Source organism: Eleutherodactylus coqui, chromosome 12 (genome assembly GCF_035609145.1).
Source record: "Eleutherodactylus coqui strain aEleCoq1 chromosome 12, aEleCoq1.hap1, whole genome shotgun sequence".
Lineage (NCBI taxonomy): Eukaryota > Metazoa > Chordata > Amphibia > Anura > Eleutherodactylidae > Eleutherodactylus > Eleutherodactylus coqui.
Window position 1 is genome coordinate 87925794 of NC_089848.1, and position 27177 is coordinate 87952970.

The 27177-nt window shown below is 45.2% G+C and overlaps 1 protein-coding gene across 1 annotated transcript; it reads left to right on the top strand.

Annotated features, from left to right (window-relative positions):
* The first annotated feature begins 1005 nt into the window (after window positions 1-1005).
* On the top strand, window positions 1006-25837 carry LOC136586876 (serum paraoxonase/arylesterase 2-like). Its single transcript, XM_066585143.1, has 9 exons — window positions 1006-1180; window positions 8750-8820; window positions 11293-11348; window positions 13896-14064; window positions 18050-18176; window positions 19180-19380; window positions 23265-23346; window positions 23787-23915; window positions 24877-25837. The coding sequence occupies exons 1-9, from the start codon at window positions 1107-1109 to the stop codon at window positions 25033-25035; spliced, it is 1068 nt and encodes a 355-aa protein (XP_066441240.1). The 5' UTR covers window positions 1006-1106; the 3' UTR covers window positions 25036-25837.
* The last annotated feature ends 1340 nt before the right edge of the window (window positions 25838-27177 follow it).

The window sequence follows — 27177 nt, forward strand, 5'->3', positions numbered from 1 at the left end:
CACTCATTTCTCAGTCTGTGCCATGTTCTCTAGCATTCACATCTTCTATATATTTGTCAATGTCTGTTTGTTAGAGCCTCACGCACAAAATGTACGACCGATTGACATAAAATTTTGCACACAGTATAATCTCGATTTAGAAGATTATAGACTAAAAAAATTCTGAAATGTTGTCTTGGCAACCTTATTTGCCTTTGCTTAAATTTTAATGCAGCAACCTTCAAATGTGCTTTCACCAATGGATTCTACGGACTCTTTAGTATTCCTGGTTATTTCCAACAAGTAATTCCCACTAGAAGAGTCAGTCTGAGCGCTGACAATCTGTGTTTCAGGACTGCTTCTTAGCCTCGTTCTAACCCTGGTGAAGCCACCAATCATTGGCCCATTTTGTCCTTCCTAATTCCGCCTTGATGTCCATTTGGATAATGATTTGTCCCCAGACAGGAATACATGGGGCAAATTTATGAACACTGGCCCTCATTTATCAAAACTGTCTAACAGTAACTCAACAAACAGTAAACAGTTTTGGGGGCCCATAGCAACCAATCACAGAGCAGCTTTCATTTTGCATCAGCACTAAGAGGATGAAAAGCTGTTGCCTATAGCAACCAATCACAGAGCAGCTTTCATTTTGCATCAGCACTAAGAGGATGAAAAGCTGTTGCCTATAGCAACCAATCACAGAGCAGCTTTCATTTTACCTCATGCTGAAAGACAACGATGAGCAACGGCTTAATGAAAACTGCACGATGTCAGTGCAGTTACACTTATCATTCAAAAGACGGCTTTTGAGCAAATTTTGAGCGATAATCATTGTCTTTAAATGGGCCTTAATATTATATGTCTGCTTTGTAATGCGATTCAGAATATATCGGTGCTATATAAATTATTATTGCAATTATTTTCCGTCTCCAGTTTACAAGAGAACTTCAGACAGCTGATAGTAATGTATGCACATTGTTGGAGAATTCCCCCTGGGCAGGCAGCATTCCTGCCATGCGCAGATCACTCGCAGGCAGCTCCCACTACATGTCTTTGCTGTAAGATCATAGATCTTTGCTTCTTCTTATCTGCTACAGGTGGACCTTGCAGTGAACTCTACAAACATGGGGACTCTACTCAAACTGACCATTATTGGGGTGCTCCTGGCTGCTCTGGGGGAGAGACTGGTCCAGTACTTGTAAGTAGTTACTTTGTATAGACTTGTGGCTGATTCCCACGGTACTAGAGGGGAAGCATACTCCTATTATGATACATTGGTTATTTTATGTTGCTCCCTAATATTTATTTACCAGATTTGTCACAATATAACAAAAACAACCCTGTCTGTAGGATCAGCAGCCCCAACATGCTATTGTGCAAGCAGAGTGGGATCTTGTAGTGCCCCTTATATAATGTAGTAGGAGGGGGAGGGGGGCTTTGTTGCGTCCACTAGTATTTCCTGTTGTAGATTAATCCCCTTCTATTCTGAGCTTTTATTTGTATTTATTACACGTGTGCTGCTTAGTGACCCCAGAGGGCAGCGTCTCCCACCTGCAGCTCTTCACCTTAGTGACCCCATAGGGCAGCGTCTCCCACCTGCAGCTCTCACCTTAGTGACCCCATAGGGCAGCGTCTCCCACCTGCAGCTCTTCACCTTAGTGACCCCATAGGGCAGCGTCTCCCACCTGCAGCTCTCACCTTAGTGACCCCATAGGGCAGCGTCTCCCACCTGCAGCTCTTCACCTTAGTGACCCCATAGGGCAGCGTCTTCTACCTGCAGCTCTCACCTTAGTGACCCCATAGGGCAGCGTCTTCTACCTGCAGCTCTTCACCTTAGTGACCCCATAGGGCAGCGTCTCCCACCTGCAGCTCTCACCTTAGTGACCCCAGAGGGCAGCGTCTCCCACCTGCAGCTCTCACCTTAGTGACCCCAGAGGGCAGCGTCTCCCACCTGCAGCTCTCACCTTAGTGACCCCAGAGGGCAGCGTCTCCCACCTGCAGCTCTCACCTTAGTGACCCCAGAGGGCAGCGTCTCCCACCTGCAGCTCTCACCTTAGTGACCCCAGAGGGCAGCGTCTCCCACCTGCAGCTCTCACCTTAGTGACCCCAGAGGGCAGCGTCTCCCACCTGCAGCTCTCACCTTAGTGACCCCAGAGGGCAGCGTCTCCCACCTGCAGCCCTTCACCTGTTCTCAGACTCCGAATCCCAGGATGCCGCTGTTATGTCTCTCCTTACATTTTATTCTCACGGGGAAAAAAACTTGTGCAACTTCATGATTCATATCACATTGGTTGGAACTCGCACACATTTTGCTCCCTTGTAAATACAGCCTGAGGGATTTTCAATGGGTCTATAAACTTAGGTAATTTTTCACTCAGACTAAATAAAGAGAGAATTCGCAGAACGTCCTATTTTTTTTTGAGGGGGGGGGGGGGCAAATCTTATAAAAGAACTGCCTGTTTTCTATGGGTGCAAAAAAAAAAAAAATAGCATCTCATTTGCATGCCATATAATTTGCATGCGAGCGCAGTGTATTTTTTTCCAGATTAACGATCAGAACATACGTTTTTGTTTTCTTTAATGTGTATGAAATGTGCACAAAAAATGTGCATGTATAGCAATGCCTTGTTAAACCTAAACACGTCGCAGTTGCTGAAAAAAATCGCTGAAATGGCGAGTGAGATATGCTGCAGGTCTGATTTTTCTTGCACCTATATTGCACTTGTCTGTGTAAATACAGCCTTAGGGCTTACTCGCACAAGCGTATATCGCCCGGTGTTTTTATGGCCAGCCGATATACGCTACCATCTGATGCACGGGCTTGGCGTATATGCCAGCGGGTAGGGGAGACAGCTCATCTCTTACTGGCTCACCTCCTCTCTCCTCCCTTCCGGCTGTTTGCAATGGGAGGGTGCAGGATGGGTGCTGAGATTAGCTCTGCCCCCTCCCTGCCCCTTGTCTGCAGCCAGTAGAGGGAGGGGCGGGATGGGGCAGAGCTTAGCTCCGCCCCCCCATTGCAAACAGCTGGAGGGGGAGGGAAGAGGAGGAAAGAAGGTGGAGGGAGTTTAGCAGTCACGCTGCTAAATTCCCTCCCACCTCCCTTCTCCAGCTGCTGTCATTGGCTCCCATAGAAGTTTATGGCAGCAGCTGTAGTCCGTCCAGGAAGATAGATCCAGGACTATTCTTACTGCCTGGCATAAAAACGCCCGGCAGAGCGCTTTTACGCTGCGGGAAGACGCCTGTGTGATCTGATGAGATGGTAGCATAGATCGGCCGGCCGTGAAAACGCTGGCTGACATACACTTGTGTTAATAAGTCCTTTGGGCTTATTCACATAAGTGCATATATGCTACGTTTTTACGTCCGACCGTATATACTCTACCATCTGATGCACTGCAGGAAATGGCCTTGTATCTAAAGGGCATCTAAAGGTGCCTTCACACTTGTGATCGCGATATCGCTGCGTTTTTTTTCTTTCTAATGTTAACACGCACTGCCCAAATCTCGCACGAATATGAACCCCTTCCTTTTGAATGGGTCAAACACATGAGCGATGTTTTCCTTCATCGCAATACAAGAAACAGATCGCGGCACGTCTTACATTGTAGCGTGATCTCGCATCACATCCCCAATTGTTTCCAGTGGGGCCGGCGGCAGCATCGCACCACAATATGATGCGAGGTTCCCCATTGGAGGAAACGCTTCTTCCTCGAAGTGATGCGAGGCAGTTTTGAAACAAAAATCGTGCTTGCCCGTGTGACATTAGCCTTATGACAGCTGCAGGGGTCTATGGGACTTATAATGTTAAAATCGCGGTCATGCAAAATCGCAAATTACCACGAAATCAAGATTTTTTTTTTTTTTTTTAATTTTTTTTATTTTTATTTTTTTGCTCAATCGTGATTTTAACATCACCATTTCCCATAGACCCCTGCAGGGAAAAACGCAGCGAATTTCGCAGTGAAAAAAAACTGTAGTGGGTAGTCATCCTTACGGTACGTTTTACTGTACTTCTCGTGCTCGCAGGGCATTGTTTTTTTTGCGCACAGGATACAACGCCCGCTTTTTAAATGCTATTTAGCTTAATGAGTCCCATAAATGTTCTTTTTCCTGCAGCATTGCACAACATATAGCACATCTATTTGCACTTGCGGACCCTCATAGACTTCTGTGCACATTTGCACACCAAAGGTCTCATAGAAGTACAGCATGGGTCCTATACTCTGTATCGCCCCTGTGAATCCACCCATAAAGGGTAAGTATGCAGCACTTTATCTTAGTCACATGAAGATTGTTGGAAGACTCCTTAAAGAAATAGGAGAGCGCAGAATCTACACTGTGCAAAGCAATACAGAGTATTTCTGTGGTGTTCCAATAAGCCGAAGGCAGCAACCCTGTCCATGCAGAGGATGTATGGTGTAAATAAGGGCTCATTTAGGTGGCCGTATGTGGATTTCTGTTCGGAAATGCGAAGAGCATATACGGACCGAAACCTGCCGTATACTTTCTGTATCCCACACATTACAGCATTTTTTTTTGCACACGGAATCAATGCATTTTTTTCACCTGACCAAAAGTTGCGTGAAAAATGCACAGTTGTGAATGAACCCGTTAAAATCAATAGGTTCTAGTCCCTGCATATGCAAATTGCAAGAATGTCTCTACAGCACCACCTATTGGAAGGCAGCATTCCTGCAAGTCAATGCCAGACCTTTTAACAAGCCTTGTAAAAGTGACTGCCAATTTTAAGCCAAAGCACAGTCGTCTCGACAAGAAGATAACCATGCACAGACTCGCAGGAATGCTGCCTTCCAATAGGTGGCGCTGTAGAGGAACTGTTCCTTCTGCACATTTGCATGCTTCCCAGAGGAGCATGGGTGGGCTTGTAAGCAGACAGCGTCGTACATTGCACAGTGGCCTGGATTGGTATTTTAGGCTGAGTCACATTCACTTTAGTTGGATTCAGGCTAGTTTCACATAAGCATTTAATTGCGGCTATTTTGCAGTGATAAAATGCTGTCTGTAAACTGTGACCATCTGAAGCATTGGATTCTGTGAAACTGGCCGTCCAGCAAGGATAGCGCATACAGTGAGTGTTCCGGCCCGCCGCTTTTACGCACAACGGGAAAAGATAGGACTTGACCTATCTTTTGTGGGAATATGTCGGCTGTTCCTATAGACTCCAATGAGAGCTGTCAGAAAAGGGAAGGGGGAGGAAGTTAAGCAGCGGCTCGTGTTGCTAAAGTCCCTCCCCCTCCACTTGCTGGCAGCTCCCATAGGCTGGAACGGTGAGGGGGAGGGAGTTTAGCGCACTAGCGCTGCTAAACTCCCATCCCCTCCCTTTGCCAGCAAGGGGCAGAGAAGGAGAGGGAGTTTAGCAGAGCTGAACTCTCTCCCCCAAGCCAATGGTATTCCAGGCTGTGGAGAATATACGCTGCAGCCTGGCCATCTGAATGGGCGAGTAAATGGGCGATTCAGGTGTGACTTGACCACGGCTACCTCTCATTCTGGTGGCTTTGGGCTGCAATGCGGACGAAAATCGCAGCACCCGTGCGAAAGAGACTGCAGGCTGCAGTACTCATCTGGGCCACTGTGCAATGTATGGAGCTGTCTGCTTCCTGCAGAAAAATGGCTCCGTACACAGGCATCAACCTGAGGGAACAGCTGGTCCCTGGGAGTCCTGTGTGGTGGGCCCCTACCGATCTGCTATTGACCACCTATCATGAGGAAATCAATAGCTGGAAGTGAGCCAGCAAATTAGTGTGCTGGTCATGTTGGAGGCAATGACTTGTCCACTTGTGCAATAATATTAGCCTGCCTTGATGTGAGGAGACAAATAGAAAGTCACAGACGGAGATATGGAATGAGCGGGGCGTCCAGCAGCACACCTTCTTGCACAAGTCTTAAAGTGGAGTGGCCATACACATTGGATGAATGTTGGCTGGACCTACTGATTTGGGCAGGACTGACCATCCCTCTAATGTGTGTGGATGGGACTGACCAACCATGACAAATGCTAGGGGGAAAGAAGGATCAAGCCGATTGGATTTCAGTATGCTGAATCTTCTGTTCTCACTACTGCCAGGTATATAGCCAACTTTAGACATCTTATAATGTTGCTGGTAGAGTATAACATGAGAGGCTCCAGGTCATTGACAGTTGTGGAATCCCTCTACTGGCAGCATATCAGCAGAGACAAAGTGCTTTGATAAGACAAAATGAGTCCTAGGGGCTTCCTGCCCCGCTGCAGGGGGTGTGGACTAAAGTGTTTGGTTCAACTATTTCAAAAATGTAGCTGCTGTCATCTTCTGGATTGTGGTATTTTCTAATACTAATAGCCTTGAGAAAGGAACCAGATTTTAAATACCTTTTCGAGGGGATTGAAAAAAATGTAAAAGGGTAAACTTTATAATCACACTTTTATTTTTCTTCCGTTGTAACTAAAATGAAAAAGAAAACAACTTTGATAATAGTTAAAGGGAACCTGTGGGGTAACCCCCGGACACCCTCTGTTAGCAGTTTTCTTAGTATGCAATGTAATAGCTAGAAGGCTATCAGTCAGGGCAGGCGGTCAGGGACACTAGGTCTTCATGTATAATCTGGGCTCCTCTCTTGCTGAAGGCTGTAAATTCTGTATGATGTGCTGCCCTCAGTGAGCACAGCGGAAAGTACCCTATAGGTTGCCTTTAGGTGAAAATCGCCTACTGTTTTATGTATACAGCTCCAATGTGGATATATATATATATATATATATATATATATATATCTCTATCTATATCTATCTATCTCTCTGTTAGGCTGTATTCACACGAGCATATATACACAGCTATTTACCCATGTAAATACGCCAGGCCATCTGAATGAATGCATTGGGTTCAATGCATTCTCTGATAGCTGGCGTATTTACGCGGGTGTAAGGGCTGTTTTACATGAGCATAGGTGATTTTCGGTCGTCTGTGTCATGGCTGCTTCTCCCTTTTGTGCACTTGTTCAGACAGCCTGGTCCGGCGAGTATACGCCGAGCCCGGGATACAGTCGGGCAGGAAGAGACAGTTTAGCTCCGCTAATCTGCCCCCCCCTCGTTGTCTCTCGGCAAGGGAGGGTGCAGGAACCTCTCCCGCTCTCTGCCGCCAGTCATTCCATGTAGATTCACCTTAAACTGCCATTACCAATCAATTTATCCCCAAGCAAACATTTTATAACGGAGTATCTAAAAGATGGTCTCCGGGTGCAAACTGAGGCTTTATTCCCACGAGGGCATAGACACTGCATTTTCATGCCCGGGTGCATACACAGTACCCATTTGAAGCATTGGCTTCCAATGCAGTCGTTCACAGGGGCGAATATACGGCACGTAAATATGCTGGCAGCATGAAAAATAGAACATATACGCAGCCGGCGCATATACGCTCAGCCAAAACATAGTTCTGGAACTAGGTCTGGCCAATGTACGCCAGCGGGTCCCATAGACTCCTATGGAAAGAGAAGAGAGGGGGAGGCATTTTTGGACATTTTTGCAGTGTCCAATGCTACGAAAAGCTTACAGGTGCCTCTATATAGGCACTGGAGGGCATCCTGAGTAACTTGGCAGAGCGAGGGTTTTCAAGGGTGTGGCATATTTTTTAGCTTAAAATGACGCTCGCGGTTGTATGAATGGACGAGAAAACGCTGGCCATGATCGCGGGGAAAACACCTATTCAGGCGCTTATACAGAGCAGGCATGAAAACATAAAAACGCCGTCGCCGTTTATGCGCTCGTGGGAAAGAGCCCTAACAGATGGAACAGAAACCACTAAAATCCCTGCCCTGGATTTCCATTAGTGGACTTTGAAGAATATCCCCTCCTGGTAGTATTATGGCACGTCTCTAGAATATGGCAATACTTTGTGATGGGTGGGATCTGAACTCTGGGACTTCACTGATCCTCAGAATAAAGAGCCCCAACCCTCTTCATACTACGGATTGGAGTGGGTCCCTAGCAGTCAGACCCCACTGATCAAAAACTGATATGCCATAACATTACTAGATGGGATCACCCCTTTACCAATATGTTTTGTGTTGTATCTACATGGCATGTCCTTCTTGCCCATAGTGATCAGCTGACCAGACCCATTGAATTGATCATACAAAGAAAGCAGGTTAGCTGGTCATGTGATTAGAGATGGCTGATATTGCACCAGTGTCCTAATATTAAGAGATATAGAAGTCTTTTGGGGGACTGATCCCCTGCAATCCTGCAGCCATGAAGTCATTTATAGTACACTGGAGCAGCTATGGTATAGATACTTTAAAGGGGTTTCCGAGAAGTTTACAATTGATGTAGTTGATCTCCAGGGGTCCACCTCAGGACTGTTGCTGATTATCTGATCTTATAGACAGAGACAGAAGCCGATAACTCTGTCCATAGTGCAGCGGCCCGGTTTAGTATTGCAGACACAGCTCCAACTGAATTCAATGGGAGCTACACAGGCAATACCAATCCAGGCAGCTACAGTAAGGACAGAGCTATCTGCTTCCAGATCTGTCCGTAATGGCAGCTGGCTCGATATCAGCTGATGGGTGGGGATCCTGAATGGTTAATTTCCACCAATCAAGTTATGATGACCTATCATGAGGACAGCTGATCAATAGTGAAGTCCTGGACAACCACTTGAAGGGGCAAGGCATACAAATGTAAAGCTGAATCTAAAGTATCTACGGGACCAAACATTGTAAAAACTTAATTTATTTCCAAAGCATTTCTTATTTCTAATTATTTTCTTTTTAGTCATCGAACCAATTTCTTCAGGGAGATAGACCCCGTGGACCTTCCGAATTGTCAGCTGTTGAAAGGGATCGGTATGTAAAATTCTCACTGACCTATGAAAATGAGCTGGACTTGGGAAATTAAAGAGATCGATACTCATGTAGCAGAGATTAATTGACCTCATTTAACTCTTTGGATGATTTGCATTGCTAATTGCAGCATGGGTTGCCTAAAGCTACACAGGTCTGAACAATCACTTCATTAGCCCCAACCCAACTCCTTAGCAGACTGCATTGGCTTGGGGCTTATAGCAAAAGTGTTGCCTCATGGTGGCAGCCATGTAAGACCCCGCTCTACACAGAAAGATACATGCATTTTCTTTTTACTTAAACTAACCTTAAAAACATTTGACATATCGCTAAAATGAGCAGCCAGAAGCACTCATCCGACCACTGTGCCTGTGATCCCTGTGCCTGTTTTTTTCCGTCGCTGCTCTGAGTAGTGATGGACTGTACACCACTTGCAATGCCAACCAAATTGGCACAGCTAAGTGCTTCTGCCCATTCCTTCTAGCAATCGATGGGGGACTCAGCACCCGGATCCTCAATCAAAAATTCTTTTTTTGTCACTGTCAGAAGGTTTTATTAAAAGGTTAGCTATACTTTAAAAGCGTTTCCCCAAGATTGCAAGTCATCCCCTATTTACTGGTGTCTGACTAGTGGGGACTGCTGGGACCACCAACGATTATGAAAATGGGGGTCCTTTCTAGTCTTGAATGACAGGAGTGGCGGTTGAGCATTGGACTGCTGGATATAGCCAAGTACAAGTGCTCTGCAGTCTCTGGCAGTCCCACCGAAATTAATGGGGCCACACCATGTATGGTCGACGGCTACTTCATTCATTCTGAACCAATCGAGAGCCTCGGCTTTGCTTTATAGTCAACAAAAGTAACATCGAGCAACTTTGTGATATATCTACCTGAAGCCTCATGCATGCGGGCACGCACGCAATCCGTGTGGGAAATCCCGCAAGGAATCCTCCAGCGACCCTGTGTACCTGTAGGAATCATCTTCTGTACCGCGGATGTACCTAGCCAATGACATAGATCTGCGAAACGTCTGCAATGCTCATTGCAGAAGTGCCGTGGCGGGGATGGCTTCCATTGACTTCAGTGGAAGCCGTCCCTGTGTATCTGCTCTAAAACAGAGAATGCTGCAATCTTATGTTCAGCACATAGCGGCCACACATAAATCCGTGTGTGTGTATTCCTCTCTCCACACAATCAATGGGCACATTGAGCAGCGGATCGCCTGCACCTACTGACAAGCGTGGAACCCGCTGCTCAACTTGCCCCGTGTGCATGAGGCCTTATGGTTTTTGTTATCACTCATCTCTTCATTTCTATTCATTTTTAGGCCTCTTTCCCACAAGTGTAGATCACGCTGTGATCTGATGCATTGCATTCCAATGCATCAGATCACATGTCCGTATTCCTGAGGCGTAAAAGTGCCCGGCCAATGTAGCACCCAGCATTTTTACGTCGAGCCCAAAAGATAGTCCTGGAACTATCTTTTGGGCCGGAATACGTCAGCTGTTGCATGGGCTCCTATGGGAGCTAATGACAGCGGCCGGAGAAGGGAGCGTGATTGCTAAACTCCCTCCCTCTGCTCTCCTACCCGCTGGCAGGCTCACCTCTGCTCTCCTCCCCGCTGGCTCTTTGCAATGGGAGGAGGTAGGACAGGGACAGATGGGCTCCACCCCTCGCCTTGTCCACACCCAGCAATGGGAGGAGGCAGAATGGGGTGGTGCCTAGCTCTGCCCCATCCCGCCCCCTCTCATTGCAAAGAATGACCAGGGAGGAGAGCAGAGGTGAGCCTGTGAGGGGGAGGGAGGGGAAAGGGGCGACGGCATGGTGACCATGGCGTATGTGCGGTAGATTTGTACGCCTGTTCATGAGCTTCTACGCCGCAGATGGTAGTGTATATCGGCCAGCCATAAACGTCGCCCGATATACGCTCGTGGGAAAGATGCCCCTTTGCATTTGATTTCGGCTTGTGGGCAGGGAAAACCGCTTTTCTATACCATGCTATGGCTGGTATTTGCTGCAGAATCCGAAAGCGGACGACCACTTCAGATTCCGCAATGCAAATCCGGTCGTTTGGAGATGGCCCTAATCTGCATTTTAACTGACTCTTGCATCAAGCGAAAGACGCCCGTGTGAAAGGACCCTAAGGTGATCTGATTGCGGGCGGCGGCGATGTGATACAAGATTATTCTAAAAAAAAAAGCATCGATGGCGCTCAGGAACAAAGACGTGATTTTTTTTTTTACGTAATTTTCTTGCAGCAAAATCGCAAATGCCTGTGTGAAACCACCCTTCGTTTTAGGTTAATGAATAACTATTCAATGTATTGAGGGCTTTTTCTTGCTGCTGTAGGCCTTTGTATTTCTGGGTGCGCTGGAAGTTTAGGAATTAATAAGTTTGGATAGGAGAGGCAAATATTGGATACTATTTCCCTTAGTACATATCGCTGATGACTGTTACTCCCTGACTACTTTTTCAGAATACGGCTCTGAAGATATAGAGATTCTGCCCAACGGTCTGGCCTTCATCAGCTCTGTAAGTATACAGGGTCTTCTCACAAAAGTTATGGCAACTAATCAATGGGAACAATCAGCTTATATGAAGTCCACAAAGAAGGGCAGCCATATTTGTGTCACCTTTCAATTAATTCGAGAACTGATGGTAAAACTTTAAAATGGCAATCAGTTGTGTTTCTTAGCAGCTCCTTCAAAAGTGACAACCAATGTTTTTTTGTTTTTTTTCCATGTAGGATTGACATATGTAGCATAGAGGTAGGGCACATGACTGTTATAGTACCTGTGGGAAAGGACATGGTGCTAAACTCCATTCACTGCTTGCAGTGACTCTGTGATAGCAGCTGCCTAAAGCCAGCACTATGGGACGCGCATTACTATATATCCGTATGCAATTAGCTCCCCCTAGTGGTGGCTGAAGGCACTGAGGATTGTTATTTATCAAGCTAAAGGGGTTTTACCAAGATTAACTTTTATCACCTATCCACAGTATAGATGGTAAAAGTCCGAGCAGTGGAGGTCTCACCACTCAGAAAACCACTGGTCCCAAGAATGGGGGTCCTGGGTCCCCTCTCCTCCTTACGGGTCTCCCCTTCCCCACAGTGGGAAGGTGGGTGGGTCTTAGAGGTGAGACCCCCAACCGATCAATTTTTATCACCTATCCTGTGATAAAAGGTAATCTAGGTACGACCCGTTTAATAAAACAGAGCTCCCCTATACAGATACTTTATATTATGAAACTAATCCGTGCAGTGACATTAATTAAAGGTCAAATGATAATGAAGAATGTGGCAGCATATATGGTACAAATCAAATATTTTTTTTCTTCCATGTCGATTAAAAGGCAACGTTTCGACCTCTAGCGGTCTTTGTCAAGTTTGTGGACACCTTCGGAGGATTTTCTTTTTTAACTTACTCTTGCAATCAAATTTTATTATAAATGTTGCTGTTTGGCTTTTGCAGCTGTTACATATATCACAATCTATAGCAAGCTGCAGAATGCTGTTCACTAATCCATCTGTCGGTGGTCTCATCTGATGGCTCAGTCTCCAGCCCCTCTCACTCTCATGAATGATCTGGTCATAAATCTGCTTAAAAGTTTTCATTATTCTGGTCATAAATCAGCTGATGCTTCAGGATAGAGGGCCTGGTGACGGAGTTGTCAGAGGAGCTCACTGACAGTTGTGCTGGTGAACAACATCAGCATTTTGCAGCTTGCTCTATACACTGATATGTAGAAGACAAACACCAACTCCCCTATCCCTTCCTGCAACCTCTCTCTAAATGTTCATTAACCTCCTCAGCAGTGGCAGAACCACCAAAGCAGTAGCCACATGGCCCACGATTTCCAGGACGTCATGTGTGTTGTACCCAATGGCCACTGGGAGATGCCACTTTGGCCTTCTAAGGGTCAATTGCACCAAAGGTCGATCTCGGATTTAAAAAAAAGTTGATCTACGATCAAGTAGAAAAACGTTGCACTAATACGGTTTAACCCGTGATCTTAGTTCAAATCTAAGCCCAATTTGATCCCTCATTTTTGTGGATCAAACTAGTGGAAGGTTTAGCAGCCGAAATTCAAGATGGAGGACTCAGCTGATGGCCTGATAGGCTTTTACTGGGTGGTTAAATTACACCCACGTTTAGAATTGGTAGTGGTCAGGTTTTTACTATCGCTATTTATGGTAGCGTGCTCACCTAACTATAGTCCCCAATCACCGTGCATGATGCATTACTTCTAGGTTCAACCTTTGATCGCAGAGCAAGTGAATTTGGTTTTGCAAATCTTGGATCAAAAAGTATTGATGTAGCGCCTTTTCCTTAAACAAAGTTCAACAGGTAATCACAGCTTGGAACAACCACATGGTTGGTGCGAGCAGCCCTAAGATACATGTTCTTATGTATTCAAATGTACTACTGAGTTATACAGAAAATTCGTAACAATAGATGCACATTTATGACACCTCTATAAGAAATGGTATAAGGGTCACATTAGTGGGGTCAGTCCACTAATTGAGATTGAATAGGTCCTGGCATGCATGTTAACATAGAAAAGAATACATGGCCACCTATAGTGGGGACCTGAGGGTCATCAACTCTTAGACCTGCTTATACTTGGCAATAATGGGAGTCCCACCTGCTGGACCCCATTCAAGTGACTCTTCACGACCTGTCTGCTGAAAGTCAATTTTGGGATGCCCCTTTAACTCATTGTGCAAAAACAGTACTAAGCAGCCACCTGCTTAATATAAGGAAGGCATGTGAGCAGTTGTTCATCGGTACCTTGCACCTGTGCGGTGGCTCCTACATTTAGCAGTTTGGCTGTTTGCGTGTTGAGGGATGGGATGTTTTAGCGGCCCTCCTGTTAGTATATCAGTAAGTATTTGGTGGCTTTCTGTGATATTTTTTTTTTTGTCTGTTTATATTTCCCTTTTCTGTGATTTTTTTTTTTTTTTTTTTGATTGATGTTAGTGCAGAGACTGACAAGGGAACGAGGATCCTTGACGTGGGTTGTGAGCTTGTTTAAAATATTGTATGTTACATACTAATCCATTGCATGTTCTCCCAGGGTCTGAAATATCCTGGACTTGTGCGTTTTGCCCCTGAAAGGCCTGGAGAAATATTCCTTCTTGACTTGAATGATGAAAAAATCCATCCATCCTCTCTGCGAATCAGTAAAGGATTTGATTTATCTACATTTAACCCTCATGGAATGAGCACATACATTGACGAGAAGGGTAAGAAGCCTACATATCAAAAGAAAATGCTCTTGCAATTGGGGTAATTTAGATTCATGTGTCATCTGTAGTTACATGGTGGTTTCTCACACAGACTGAAGGTCCATATGGAAAAGAACTGCTTTATGTTGTATTCTTGTTTGTTCTCATGGGCCAGAATAACACACACAATGAATGGTGTCTGTATGCTGTTCGATGCCATTTGTGCCCGATTCATACAGATGTAATTTGTATTCGGCTGTATGAATGCATCCTTATATTGATAGATTTCTGTTCATCCCTAACTGACTTTACCGTGTCTTGTATAGAGAATACCAGTCAGCATAGCAAGCTCTGCAGACACTGAACAAGCAGGGAATGCCGAGATATTTCAACTCTGAAACTTGGAGAATTGTGACTAGAGGATTTTTTTTTTTTTTTTTTTTTGCAGATTAAAGGCCTTGTGCTAAGTTGACATTCCCTGTTCATATACACTATAATACTCCTTTTACACTGAATGAGAACTACGCGATTCTCGTTTAGACAGGCAGATTCGTTCCTGAGAATTGTTCCCTTTTACTGTTTCACATTCCTATATGAAGTGTTTAAATGGGGTGATAAGTGAACGAGCCAATGATGATTTTTAGTCCTGCAGACACTGAACGAGAAGCGCATGGTTCTGGTTTGTCATTCAGTCATCGACACGCATCTAGACTGAACGATCGTTCACTTTCGTTCATTTTAACAATTTTTTTTTTTCTGAATGAGTCGTTCCATCTGAATGCACCTTAAGGGCATATAAACCCCATTGTATTACCCTTTCTATGTTCCAGAGTGGAGAACCGCTCAGCAAGAGAGTCTCTTGTCCTGGTGGACCTTCTGCCATTGTTATACTGCATTTGAGATGTCAGACTGGCTATGGCTTTGGATTTCTCAGCTGTTTGCAGGGAGTGCCGAAAGCAAGAGTTAGGGCGATCAACTTTTTTTTAACACCGAGCCTTGCAATCTTAAAGATACCGTAAATCTTGGCACACCCCTTTTAGCAGGTTTTATTTACATTACCTACTGCTCATGACCAGCGGTCTGCAAATCTCCTGGTCAAATGTCTGGGGACACAACTCATACTTCGTATCTATATCAATACACAGAAGCAGAAGAAACACTAAACCAAAAGTTGACATTCTTTCCTACAGTATGTAGATGAATTTAATCTATTGTTCCCCGTTATCAGACCTTTTCCTGGAGGATATCTATAAACAGGATATGTGTAACTTCTAGCAGCTGTACATAAATAATATACAGGAGATACCCAGGATATGTATGAATTTATACCAGCTGTACATATATAATTATATACCAGAGACACCCAAGTCATACCAGCACTCTCCAGATCACAGTGATCTGGAGGATGCTGGTATGACTTGGGTATCTCCTGTGTAGCGACCCAAACGTAGGAGGGGTAAGTAGTGGGGAAAAATAAGATGGTGATCATGGTGGCTCTACTGCTCCTCCTGAAAGTTGGAAATGAGGTCTTGACATGGTACTACTACAGTGGTAAAATTGGCAGTTCTTATTGCGTGCTGCCACGGAGTTAAGCAGGGTAAGCTGGTGATGCCCAGGTGTAGCGCTACCTGTGGAGTCGGGTAGAGGAAGATGTTTTGTCGTGATGCCAGTTTGTGTACAGGTAGAGACCCGTTCCGAACAAAACGATAAAATGCAAAAGTGGAGAACTAAACAATAATGGGGGTAGTAGTCCTTGCCTATAGAGCATGTAGTGTGGTACCCTAGTGCAGATGTTGTAGTTGGTGGGAAGGGACTCCAGGAAGCAGGCTTAGATGGTTAAACACTTTAACACTTTATTGGCAGGGAGAGAGAGTTCTTTACATTGCAGCAGTAGCACAACTTGAATTACATTCACTTTAGGTAGATGAGGACAACTTGACATTGAGAAATCACTTTGCTTAGACTTAAAAGACTAGGGTTGACTTTTCCCTTCTGATTCTCCTGACTTTACACTGCAGCTTTGCCTCTCTGGCAGGGCATATAAAGGGTTAACTTGTTTCTTGCTTGGCTATTTTGTGCTAGCTTCTGACTAAATTTCTCCCTTTTCTCTCTTCTGCTAACTCTCCATAACAACTTGTCTTTGGTTACTCAGACTTTTGATTGATGTTCTTTCCTTCCCACCGCACTGGCTTTCTCTTTGCTCCTCCCCAGCCACTCTCAAGCTCATGCTTAGCGCTGTACTTGGAAGACTGACTTATCTCCGCCCACTCTCTCCTTTTGTACTGTCCTTAACCCAGCCTATCTAGGGGTCCTTACTAAGCACAGGCTCTCTATACCCCGGTAAACACTCCCCTGACTATTGCTAGGTGACCGGTACTCACCAGGGGCTGGAAAAAATTGCCACAACACTTAATTCAGTGAGAAATAACAGCAGAACATCAAAACTCTTCCCACTTATCATACATTACATTAAACCTGATTCAACACTGATCAGCGCAGAAGTAATGGAGTACCCAACTCTGGGGTACTACACCTGTATTTAATTATATATGTACAGCTGCTGTATGTTATACATGTATAGCTGGTATAAGGTATACTGTATATGTATATACTGTATATGTATATACTGTGCATAGTTCGTTACACCAAATGGTCCACTCTCCTCGTTCGCTATTAGCCACCGCCAGCCAGACCAATCACACAGCCAGCATTGCACTGATGGACTGCAGTTGTGACGAATCAGAACTGCAGTCTTTCAGTGGAAGAGAGGATCGCATGCCGGGGGAAGTCTGTAGCTTGGAATTGGCCACCAGCTACCCCAGGTAGCAGTCCATCCCCTCCCCAAGTGCCACCCAGTGCCGGCTTACAGTGGTAAAACAGTAGTGAGGGCCCAGTAGGATCCCTTAGCTAAAGGCGAGGGTTGCAATTGCGACCCCCTAATGGTATATCAATCAAGAATTGCAACATTACAGTCATTAATAAAGTCCAGCGGCAAGTGAACTGAACAGATAAATCAGGAGTTACATTGCCAGATATAATTTCTAATAAACATACAAAGTAAAATAAAAGTAAAGTGCCAATTTTCACTTCATTAACTGCAACTCCTAATCAGATAAATCAGTATGAACATTAGAGAACCATAAATGAGAGTAACGAGTGGGGGAACACATAAGGAAAAAACGAAAGGGAAGAGGGATGAGGCTGTAATATGGTTTATTATGTGGGTGAACCTGAAAAGGAAAAATAAAAATGAATTTATTCTATTAACCTGGCTGGAACCATGCTCCTCATAAATCTGTTGGGGGAGTAGATGAAATGCTTGAAGGCAAACTAGACTACCCTGGAAGGGTCAAAGCTCTGGCTGTTGGGTTCCATAGGCGCATAGTCTGCGAATAATGGTACCAGGACGGCCACGTTTTTTTTGTACAACCCTTCCCGATGCCAGCTTCTCATTGACCATGATCCAAAATGATTTAGTTTTCACAAAGTCAATACTAACTGAGGTTTTCCTCCAAGAGTGGGCGATTGTGATCTGTGCAGCTAGGAAGCAATAGGATATCCATTTGTGGGTGTGTTTGGGGATGTTGGGAGTCCGCTTACACAGTAGAGCTTCCCATGGAGATTTGGTTTTTTTGTTTGTGTGTGACAGGTTTGTAATAGAAAATATTAAAGTATATACCTGAATCCAGAGCCTACAAAGCCTAGGGCAATTCCACCAAATGTGTAGCAAGGAACCCCTCACCTCCACATCCTCTGAAGCATAAGCCTGACATCCTAGGGAACATACTGGCCAGTCGTCTCGGAACCATATACCATCCATTTATATATTTGTATGTATATGTAATTTTATTATAACTGTCTAAGAATATCTTAAGTATATCTTCAATGTGAGGACCCTATGTACAGTAGCCCATATCTCTGTTTCCTGGATATCTAGGACCTGGAGCACAAAGGGCAAATTGGGACTGAGCTTCAACCTGAATATTCTATTCTCTCTTTTCAGATGACTCGGTCTATCTCTTCGTGGTGAATCATCCTCATTACAAGTCTACCATTGAATTATTCAAGTTTGCAGAGGAGGAAAATGTTCTTGTGCACCTGAAAACCATTAAACACTCAGCGCTGTTTAAGTATGGGAGAAAAATGAATGTAGTTTTCTGGTTTAGGAAGCCCATGTTCATGTATTGTACACATACTCTGTTAGTGAAAGAGGATCCACCATTCTGCATTCTTATCTATTAGCCAGAGTGGAGAATAGTTACAAAGAACATCTCTTACTCTGCAGGACCCTGCTCATCAATATGTTACATTGATTTCAATGTGTAATGCTTCATTTCCCATGTTGGAGTGCTGTAAATGTGGGAACTGTTGTACAAGTTAATGTTCCTACACCTAGGACATCTACTTCTGGTAGACCTAAGCTGTCCTTCTGATACATGGATGACTATTCACCTGAAGGGCGTAATATAATACATTTTGCCTGCAGCACCTGTTGTATTCGAAATGCCTGTTTGACTACAGTAGTCCCCAACAAAATCATCTGTTTGCTGGGAACGCTACTAGAAACTCTTGTCCAATAGATCTTCTGGAAAATGGCAATGAAGTCAGTCAAGTATCCCATTACTTGTCCCAAAATGCAGCAGAAGAGTTAAAACTGAAAAGATCAGCTATAGCACAGCTTTGTTTGACACTTAAGGTCCTCAGAATGTTGGTCTCTCTACAAGTCGGACGTGTAAAACTGCCAAAGTTCACCCAACGATTAAGTGAGTGCTCATTGGCTGATCAGTGACTTTCAACAAGCATGAAAATGCTCGCTGATTGTCTGGACATCTCCCCATGTGAATGGGAAAATGTATAGCCAGCCTATGGAGACAAATGATTATAAATACGATCATTCATCCCTATAAACCAATTCTCGGCCTATGTGAAAAAAAATAATAGTGCCAATCGGCACCTCATTAGATCGGGCCAAGAATTCCGCTGATGTAAAACGACCCTTAGCAGCGCTCACCATGTATTACAATGGTATCCAGGTATTTACCCAGGACTGCACTTATTTATAGGAATGTGTGAAGGAATGAAGAATCTTCAGACTGATACATTTTTAGTAATGTTTCTATTTTTGTCTTCCAGTGTCAATGATATTGTTGCCGTTGGACCTGAGAGCTTTTATGCCACGAATGATCATTACTTCACGCACTTCATCATGAGATTTTTCGAGTTGTTCTTTGGCTTAAAATGGACAAATGTGGTGTATTACAGTCCAGGGGAGGTCAGAGAAGTTGCCACTGGATTTCACTTCGCCAATGGCATTGCCATCTCGAACGACAAAAAGTATTTACCCTTCAGTATTACAGATCAGCCATTTGTTTCATGCAATGCTTTGTCTGCAATAAAAAGGGACAATGTTACCTGCAGGCATATATCTATATTCCACAACACTTCTGCTTGATTCACAGTGACTGGTTGGTTGGGTTGGCTGATTCACAGGGACTGGTTGGTTGGGTTGGCTGATTCACAGGGACTGGTTGGTTGGGTTGGCTGATTCACAGGGACTGGTTGGTTGGGTTGGCTGATTCACAGGGACTGGTTGGTTGGGTTGGCTGATTCACAGGGACTGGTTGGTTGGGTTGGCTGATTCACAGGGACTGGTTGGTTGGGTTGGCTGATCCACAGGGACTGGTTGGTTGGGTTGGCTGATTCACAGGGACTGGTTGGTTGGGTTGGCTGATTCACAGGGACTGGTTGGTTGGGTTGGCTGATTCACAGGGACTGGTTGGTTGGGTTGGCTGATTCACAGGGACTGGTTGGTTGGGTTGGCTGATTCACAGGGACTGGTTGGTTGGGTTGGCTGATTCACAGGGACTGGTTGGTTGGGTTGGCTGATTCACAGGGACTGGTTGGTTGGGTTGGCTGATTCACAGGGACTGGTTGGTTGGGTTGGCTGATTCACAGGGACTGGTTGGTTGGGTTGGCTGATTCACAGGGACTGGTTGGTTGGGTTGGCTGATTCACAGGGACTGGTTGGTTGGGTTGGCTGATTCACAGGGACTGGTTGGTTGGGTTGGCTGATTCACAGGGACTGGTTGGTTGGGTTGGCTGATTCACAGGGACTGGTTGGTTGGTTGGGTTGGCTGATTCACAGGGGTTGGTTGGTTGGGTTGGCTGATTCACAGGGGTTGGTTGGTTGGGTTGGCTGATTCACAGGGACTGGTTGGTTGGGTTGGCTGATTCACAGGGACTGGTTGGTTGGTTGGGTTGGCTGATTCACAGGGACTGGTTGGTTGGTTGGGTTGGCTGATTCACAGGGACTGGTTGGTTGGTTGGGTTGGCTGATTCACAGGGACTGGTTGGTTGGTTGGGTTGGCTGATTCACAGGGGTTGGTTGGTTGGGTTGGCTGATTCACAGGGGTTGGTTGGTTGGGTTGGCTGATTCACAGGGGTTGGTTGGTTGGGTTGGCTGATTCACAGGGACTGGTTGGTTGGTTGGGTTGGCTGATTCACAGGGACTGGTTGGTTGGTTGGGTTGGCTGATTCACAGGGACTGGTTGGTTGGGTTGGCTGATTCACAGGGACTGGTTGGTTGGGTTGGCTGATTCACAGGGACTGGTTGGTTGGTTGGGTTGGCTGATTCACAGGGACTGGTTGGTTGGTTGGGTTGGCTGATTCACAGGGACTGGTTGGTTGGGTTGGCTGATTCACAGGGACTGGTTGGTTGGTTGGGTTGGCTGATTCACAGGGACTGGTTGGTTGGGTTGGCTGATTCACAGGGACTGGTTGGTTGGGTTGGCTGATTCACAGGGACTGGTTGGTTGGGTTGGCTGATTCACAGGGACTGGTTGGTTGGTTGGGTTGGCTGATTCACAGGGACTGGTTGGTTGGGTTGGCTGATTCACAGGGACTGGTTGGTTGGGTTGGCTGATTCACAGGGACTGGTTGGTTGGGTTGGCTGATTCACAGGGACTGGTTGGTTGGGTTGGCTGATTCACAGGGACTGGTTGGTTGGGTTGGCTGATTCACAGGGACTGGTTGGTTGGGTTGGCTGATTCACAGGGACTGGTTGGTTGGGTTGGCTGATTCACAGGGACTGGTTGGTTGGTTGGGTTGGCTGATTCACAGGGACTGGTTGGTTGGTTGGGTTGGCTGATTCACAGGGACTGGTTGGTTGGTTGGGTTGGCTGATTCACAGGGACTGGTTGGTTGGTTGGGTTGGCTGATTCACAGGGACTGGTTGGTTGGTTGGGTTGGCTGATTCACAGGGACTGGTTGGTTGGTTGGGTTGGCTGATTCACAGGGACTGGTTGGTTGGTTGGGTTGGCTGATTCACAGGGACTGGTTGGTTGGTTGGGTTGGCTGATTCACAGGGACTGGTTGGTTGGTTGGGTTGGCTGATTCACAGGGACTGGTTGGTTGGTTGGGTTGGCTGATTCACAGGGACTGGTTGGTTGGTTGGGTTGGCTGATTCACAGGGACTGGTTGGTTGGTTGGGTTGGCTGATTCACAGGGACTGGTTGGTTGGTTGGGTTGGCTGATTCACAGGGACTGGTTGGTTGGTTGGGTTGGCTGATTCACTGGGACTGGTTGGTTGGTTGGGTTGGCTGATTCACTGGGACTGGTTGGTTGGTTGGGTTGGCTGATTCACTGGGACTGGTTGGTTGGTTGGGTTGGCTGATTCACTGGGACTGGTTGGTTGGTTGGGTTGGCTGATTCACTGGGACTGGTTGGTTGGTTGGGTTGGCTGATTCACTGGGACTGGTTGGTTGGTTGGGTTGGCTGATTCACTGGGACTGGTTGGTTGGTTGGGTTGGCTGATTCACTGGGACTGGTTGGTTGGTTGGGTTGGCTGATTCACTGGGACTGGTTGGTTGGGTTGGCTGATTCACTGGGACTGGTTGGTTGGTTGGGTTGGCTGATTCACTGGGCCTGGTTGGTTGGTTGGGTTGGCTGATTCACTGGGCCTGGTTGGTTGGGTTGGCTGATTCACTGGGCCTGGTTGGTTGGTTGGGTTGGCTGATTCACTGGGCCTGGTTGGTTGGTTGGGTTGGCTGATTCACTGGGCCTGGTTGGTTGGTTGGGTTGGCTGATTCCCTGGGCCTGGTTGGTTGGTTGGGTTGGCTGATTCCCTGGGCCTGGTTGGTTGGTTGGGTTGGCTGATTCCCTGGGCCTGGTTGGTTGGTTGGGTTGGCTGATTCCCTGGGCCTGGTTGGTTGGGTTGAATTGAGCATAAGTGTTGTGGAATATAAATATATGCATATTAGGCTCGCCCGTGTGTAGGTAGCCTTAGAGACAACACCTGAAGGCAACATCCCAGTGATAGCAGATGGAGCTACATGATAGTATTGAGCTGCTGGTGATTTTCTGCAGCAGAAAATCTGAACCAAAATTCATGTTAAAATCTGCAAAAGTAATGTGGAATTTGATGCAGACTTTAGTGCAGATCTGCAACAATATCCTCTGTGTGAATGTACCCTAACAATCTAAAGAGAGAACCAAACTGTCTAGGTACACAGGGGACCACCACCAATTGGGGAATGGGGAGAGAGGTGCACAGGAAACCACTATTATTTTGAGGGGGCACTTCAACCTTGGAAGGGGGAACAAAGGAGCTTACTACTATGGTGCTGAAAGTTGGTATTACTGTGTGAGGGCGTAAATAGGAGCACTATTATTGTGGGGCACAAAAGGTCCATTTATATTGTGTATGATCACAAAGGGAAGTTCTCAATTTTGTGGGGGCAGAAATGAGGGCACTCTTATACTGTGAGGCACAGAGGAGGCATTATCTTGTAGTGGGAACAATGGGGGAATTATTACTTTATAGACAGCTGAGCTGTTTTACAATAGTTGTCTTTTTACATATACCAACATTGACTGTATATGTTTTTAGGGTCTCTGCCATGAAATGAGATGAATTTGCACTGGGAGGGAAAGGATGGACATTTTTACCAGCGCTCATGAATCTCTAGCTTATGCCCCTGCACAGGTCCTAATTTTGTTAAGGGGACCCAGTGCAAGGTATAGCCTGGACAACTGTAGCATCTAGAGTACCGTTGCGTCTCTCTGCATCTGATGTCGGATCAGACAAGGAGAGTATTCGATTTCTATATCTGTAGTTTGACGAGTCTCAGTTTGGAGGGGGAAGCGGCGGGTACATGATGCCTGCAGATATCTTAAAGAGTCCCACAAACCAGATAACAGTAGCATTTGTCTCCTTGCAGGTACATCTACGTCGTTGATATCACTGGTCACACCATTAACATTTTTGAAAAGCGTGATGACTGGTCACTGACTCCAGTGAAGGTAATACTGAGTATAACAGCCAACGTTTTATCTCTGATTCCACCTGCAATAGATGTTATGGATATAGCAGATGTCGATCTCAAAGCCAAACGCTTCTGTCTCTGTAGGCGCCACACCAGTCATGTGTCACCATTGGCCCCTGGAAAGTTCATTTGCTTATCTACATACTTTCTCTGTTCAGCCAGAGCACCGCCCATTCCGAAACCCTTCACCTTACTGATAAACAGCCTTAAAGTTTTGACTCTTTCTAGTAGTAAAATGTTTGATAGAAATGCCTGATGTAGAATATCTACTGCACACCCTCAATCTGTCCTCCTATGAGAACATTAGAAATAACATCTACCGCGCTATCCCATGCGTTATACCTACTTGTCCTGGATGGGTGCCATTATATATGAATGGAGCAATCCTCCTTATACTGTCTGTGATTTCTATACCAGGTGGTGCAGTTCGAGACACTTATTGATAACCTCTTCGTGGACCCACTTACAGGAGATATCTGGACTGCAGCTCATCCAAATTTCTTTAAGCTGTTCGCTTACAACACCGAAGATCTTCCTGGATCCGAGGTCAGTGTAGAAACTATAGGCGTATGATATCTGGGATCTTCAGTGATCAGCTCTGATCTGTGGGATTTGGCAATAAGTATTCAATTTCCCTGCAGTGCCATAGCAGGGGAAATGAAGTATTTCTAAAAGTTTTTCAATACATATGTTGCTAAGACGTTAAAAATGCACTTAAGACAACAGTTTTGCTTAAAATATTTTTACATGAGGCATAAAGTCAAAATCTACAACAAAGTGACATTGAGGAGGGTTTTTCCAATTTTAAAGTGATTGTTGGAGAGTTAAATTAGTGGCTTAAGTTAGTAGACCCCCCCCCCCCCTTCTACTCCTTTGCACACAGTGACTTCACAATAGGATCTCCAGAGATCAGTAGGCAACATAAGCAGACATTACTCAATTCTCTTCTTCATTCCATGCAATCATGAATGTGGAGCCAAGATGAAAAACTTAGTTCGTCATAGATGACCTGAAGAATCCTTGGACTATAACTATAGTTATATAATGTAACTATAATGGGTGCAGAAGAGGTGGTTGCACCCAGGCTCTGGAGCTTTAGGGAACCCATGAGGTCTTCTTCCTCTGTCATCTAACCCATTGAAGGAGACCAGTACTATGAATGAAGCATTACAGATGGGGTGGGGGGGGGGGGGGGTGCTGTTACAGACTACATTGGACCAGCAGCTTCAAATTATGCCTCTACTAGGAGCCTACACATGAGAAACTTCTTTAGTATTTTCACCTCCTCATAGATTTGCAGGAAGTTATTGAGAAATGTTTCCAACCAGTGACTTCCAACGATTAGAGAAATTACAGCTCTTAACACACCCTGCAGGGAGTTGGAAAGCTATAACATCTGAAGGCCATTGGTTAAAACCATATATTATGTTTCTTCTTAGATACAAAATGTAATGTTCTCCTGATTTACCATGTTCTCTACTTTTCAGCGACTTTTTATCTATTGCAGGTTATCCGCATACAGAACATTCACTCAGACAATCCCATCGTGACCACAGTATATGCCAACAATGGCTCGGTCCTACAAGCGTCAAGCTGTGCGGCCGTGTATGACAACAAACTTCTTGTGGGTACAGTATTTCACAAAGCTCTGTACTGTCAGTTGTAACAAAGGACTTGGACACCAGAATGCTGCTCTGGAGGCTGAAGAACCATTTTTGGTCAGAAAACCCGTAATCTGTGTATTTGGCATGAATATTTACCATGATGCCACTCTTGACAAGAACCATTTTTAAAATGCACCAAAGACTGGCAGCTATCTTTTCCATGGCATGAAGAGGGCACATACAATACTTGAGTCCCATACTGGTTGGCAGCACTCAGTGTCTAGAGTGGTGTGAAGATGGAACATTGCTACCAGCGGCCAATGGCGGCATGTGATTGGTGGTCACATTTCTTACAGAAACCTCATCTGTCCATGGGTTGCCACCTGGTATTACGGATCAGCTCCATTGAAGTGAATGGGGCTGGGCTGCAATACCTCATGCAACCTGTCAACAGTTGTAGTGGTGTTTTCTGGAAGAAAGTCATATTTTTTTAATCTGGACAACGCCTTACAGTAGGACTTCCTAACAAATCAAATCCAATTTTGATCATAGTTGAGGCTAATCAGGTTAGTGTAAACAAGTACTGATGTAGCATGAATGAAATTGTCATCTAATACAGGGCATCATCATTTACCCTGCAGCTTTCAAGCACCTCTAAGGGGTGATAATACCATGAGTTAAATAGTGTGGACAGACACACAGTTCTCATACTTTATACTATAATATCTGTCAAATGTTTGAGAACCCCTTTAACCCCTTCAGTGGAATGCCTGGAAATGTTCCGGGATTAGCTTCACTGCCCATAGTGATAGAGCCCGGAAGATTTCTGGCCTATGTTTCACTATGGGGCCGTGCAGAACACAATGCCATAACCTGTGGCATTGTGTTCTGCACACACACCGCCTGCACAGTCCCACAGAGAACCAGCGCAGGACTTTAAAAAAAGAAGCGGGAAGATATAACCGATCTGCCGGCAACTTCTTTTTTTTTTTTTTTTTTAACTCCTGCACTGATAACATGTTACAGTGGAGACCATCGGCTTGTCAGAAGTCGGAATATGGTCCCTGTGGCAGGCAGAACTGGTGATCGGCTGTCAAATGATAGCCGGGCACCAGTTCTTACAGCGGAGAATGGAGAAAACCTCTGATCTCCGCTGTTTAACCCTTTGCATGCCACGGTCTGTGCATGTAAAGGGCTGACAGAGGTAGGGGACTCCCTCTGTCACCATTGAACCCCCCCCCCCCCTGACAATGTGATCAGGGGGTCCTGATGGGTCTCTGTGGAACCCGAAGGCTTGAATATAGCCTCTGGGTCTACCAGCTAAATTAGGCTATGACACTGAGGCTCTGTCTGAGCGTCATAGCCTGCCTAATACCCTGCTATGCCTCAGCATAGCAGAGTATTAGAAGAATAAAAAAAGTAGTATGCCAGTCCCCTAAAGGGACAAAAATGTTAAAAAAAAATTATAAAAAAATAAAACCGCCAAAACCCCGCCTTTTCTCCCTTTTACTTTGTAAAAAAATTTAAAACAAAATGACACAGGTGGTATCCCTGCATTCGTAGTGACCCAGAGAAGGAAGTTACTACACTATTTCATCTGCAGGGTGCACGATGTGGGAAAAAAAATTAAGACGTGGCAAAAATAGCTAATCTCGCCATACAAAAAACGGAATAGAAAGTGATCACAATGCTGCACGGATCAACAAATGGTGATAATAAAAGTACAACTCATCCCGCAAAATAAAAACCCTTCGACAGCTTCGTTGATAAAAAAAAAAAAAAAAAAAGAAATTAAATTCTAGGGGTCTTTTAAAAAAAAATATATATATTTTTTTTTAATCGCTGCATTCAAATTGTGAAAAAGTAACGAAAAAGGCAAAAGCTATTACAATTTGGTATTGGTATGATCGTACTGCTATACAGCTGCACTTTCAGGCTATATTCACATAGGCGAAAGCCATCTTGATCAGTAAAAAAAACAGCAATTTCACAGCGAATCCATATGCACTTTTGCATTAATGAGTGTCATCTGGGTGTAATTAGTTTTTCATGTAAAAAAAAAAGGTGACCCATTTAGAGCTCCCATTGAAGTCAGTGCAAGTGTGAAGAGAAGGGGAAAAAAAATTGTTCAAGCGTGCCATGCGTGGTTTTTGGTTTGTGAAAACCAGCAGTCCTTGAATAAAATTGAACATGTGAATGACTGC

What these genes read in the sequence shown, in the direction of transcription:
- LOC136586876 (XM_066585143.1), top strand. Translation starts at nt 1,107, where the DNA reads ATGGGGACTCTACTCAAACTGACCATTATTGGGGTGCTCCTGGCTGCT. An exon ending in TCAGCTGTTGAAAGGGATCG is followed by an intron (nt 8,821 to 11,292) that starts GTATGTAAAATT and finishes CTACTTTTTCAG; the next exon opens with AATACGGCTCTGAAGATATA. An exon ending in GCCATCTCGAACGACAAAAA is followed by an intron (nt 19,381 to 23,264) that starts GTATTTACCCTT and finishes GTCTCCTTGCAG; the next exon opens with GTACATCTACGTCGTTGATA.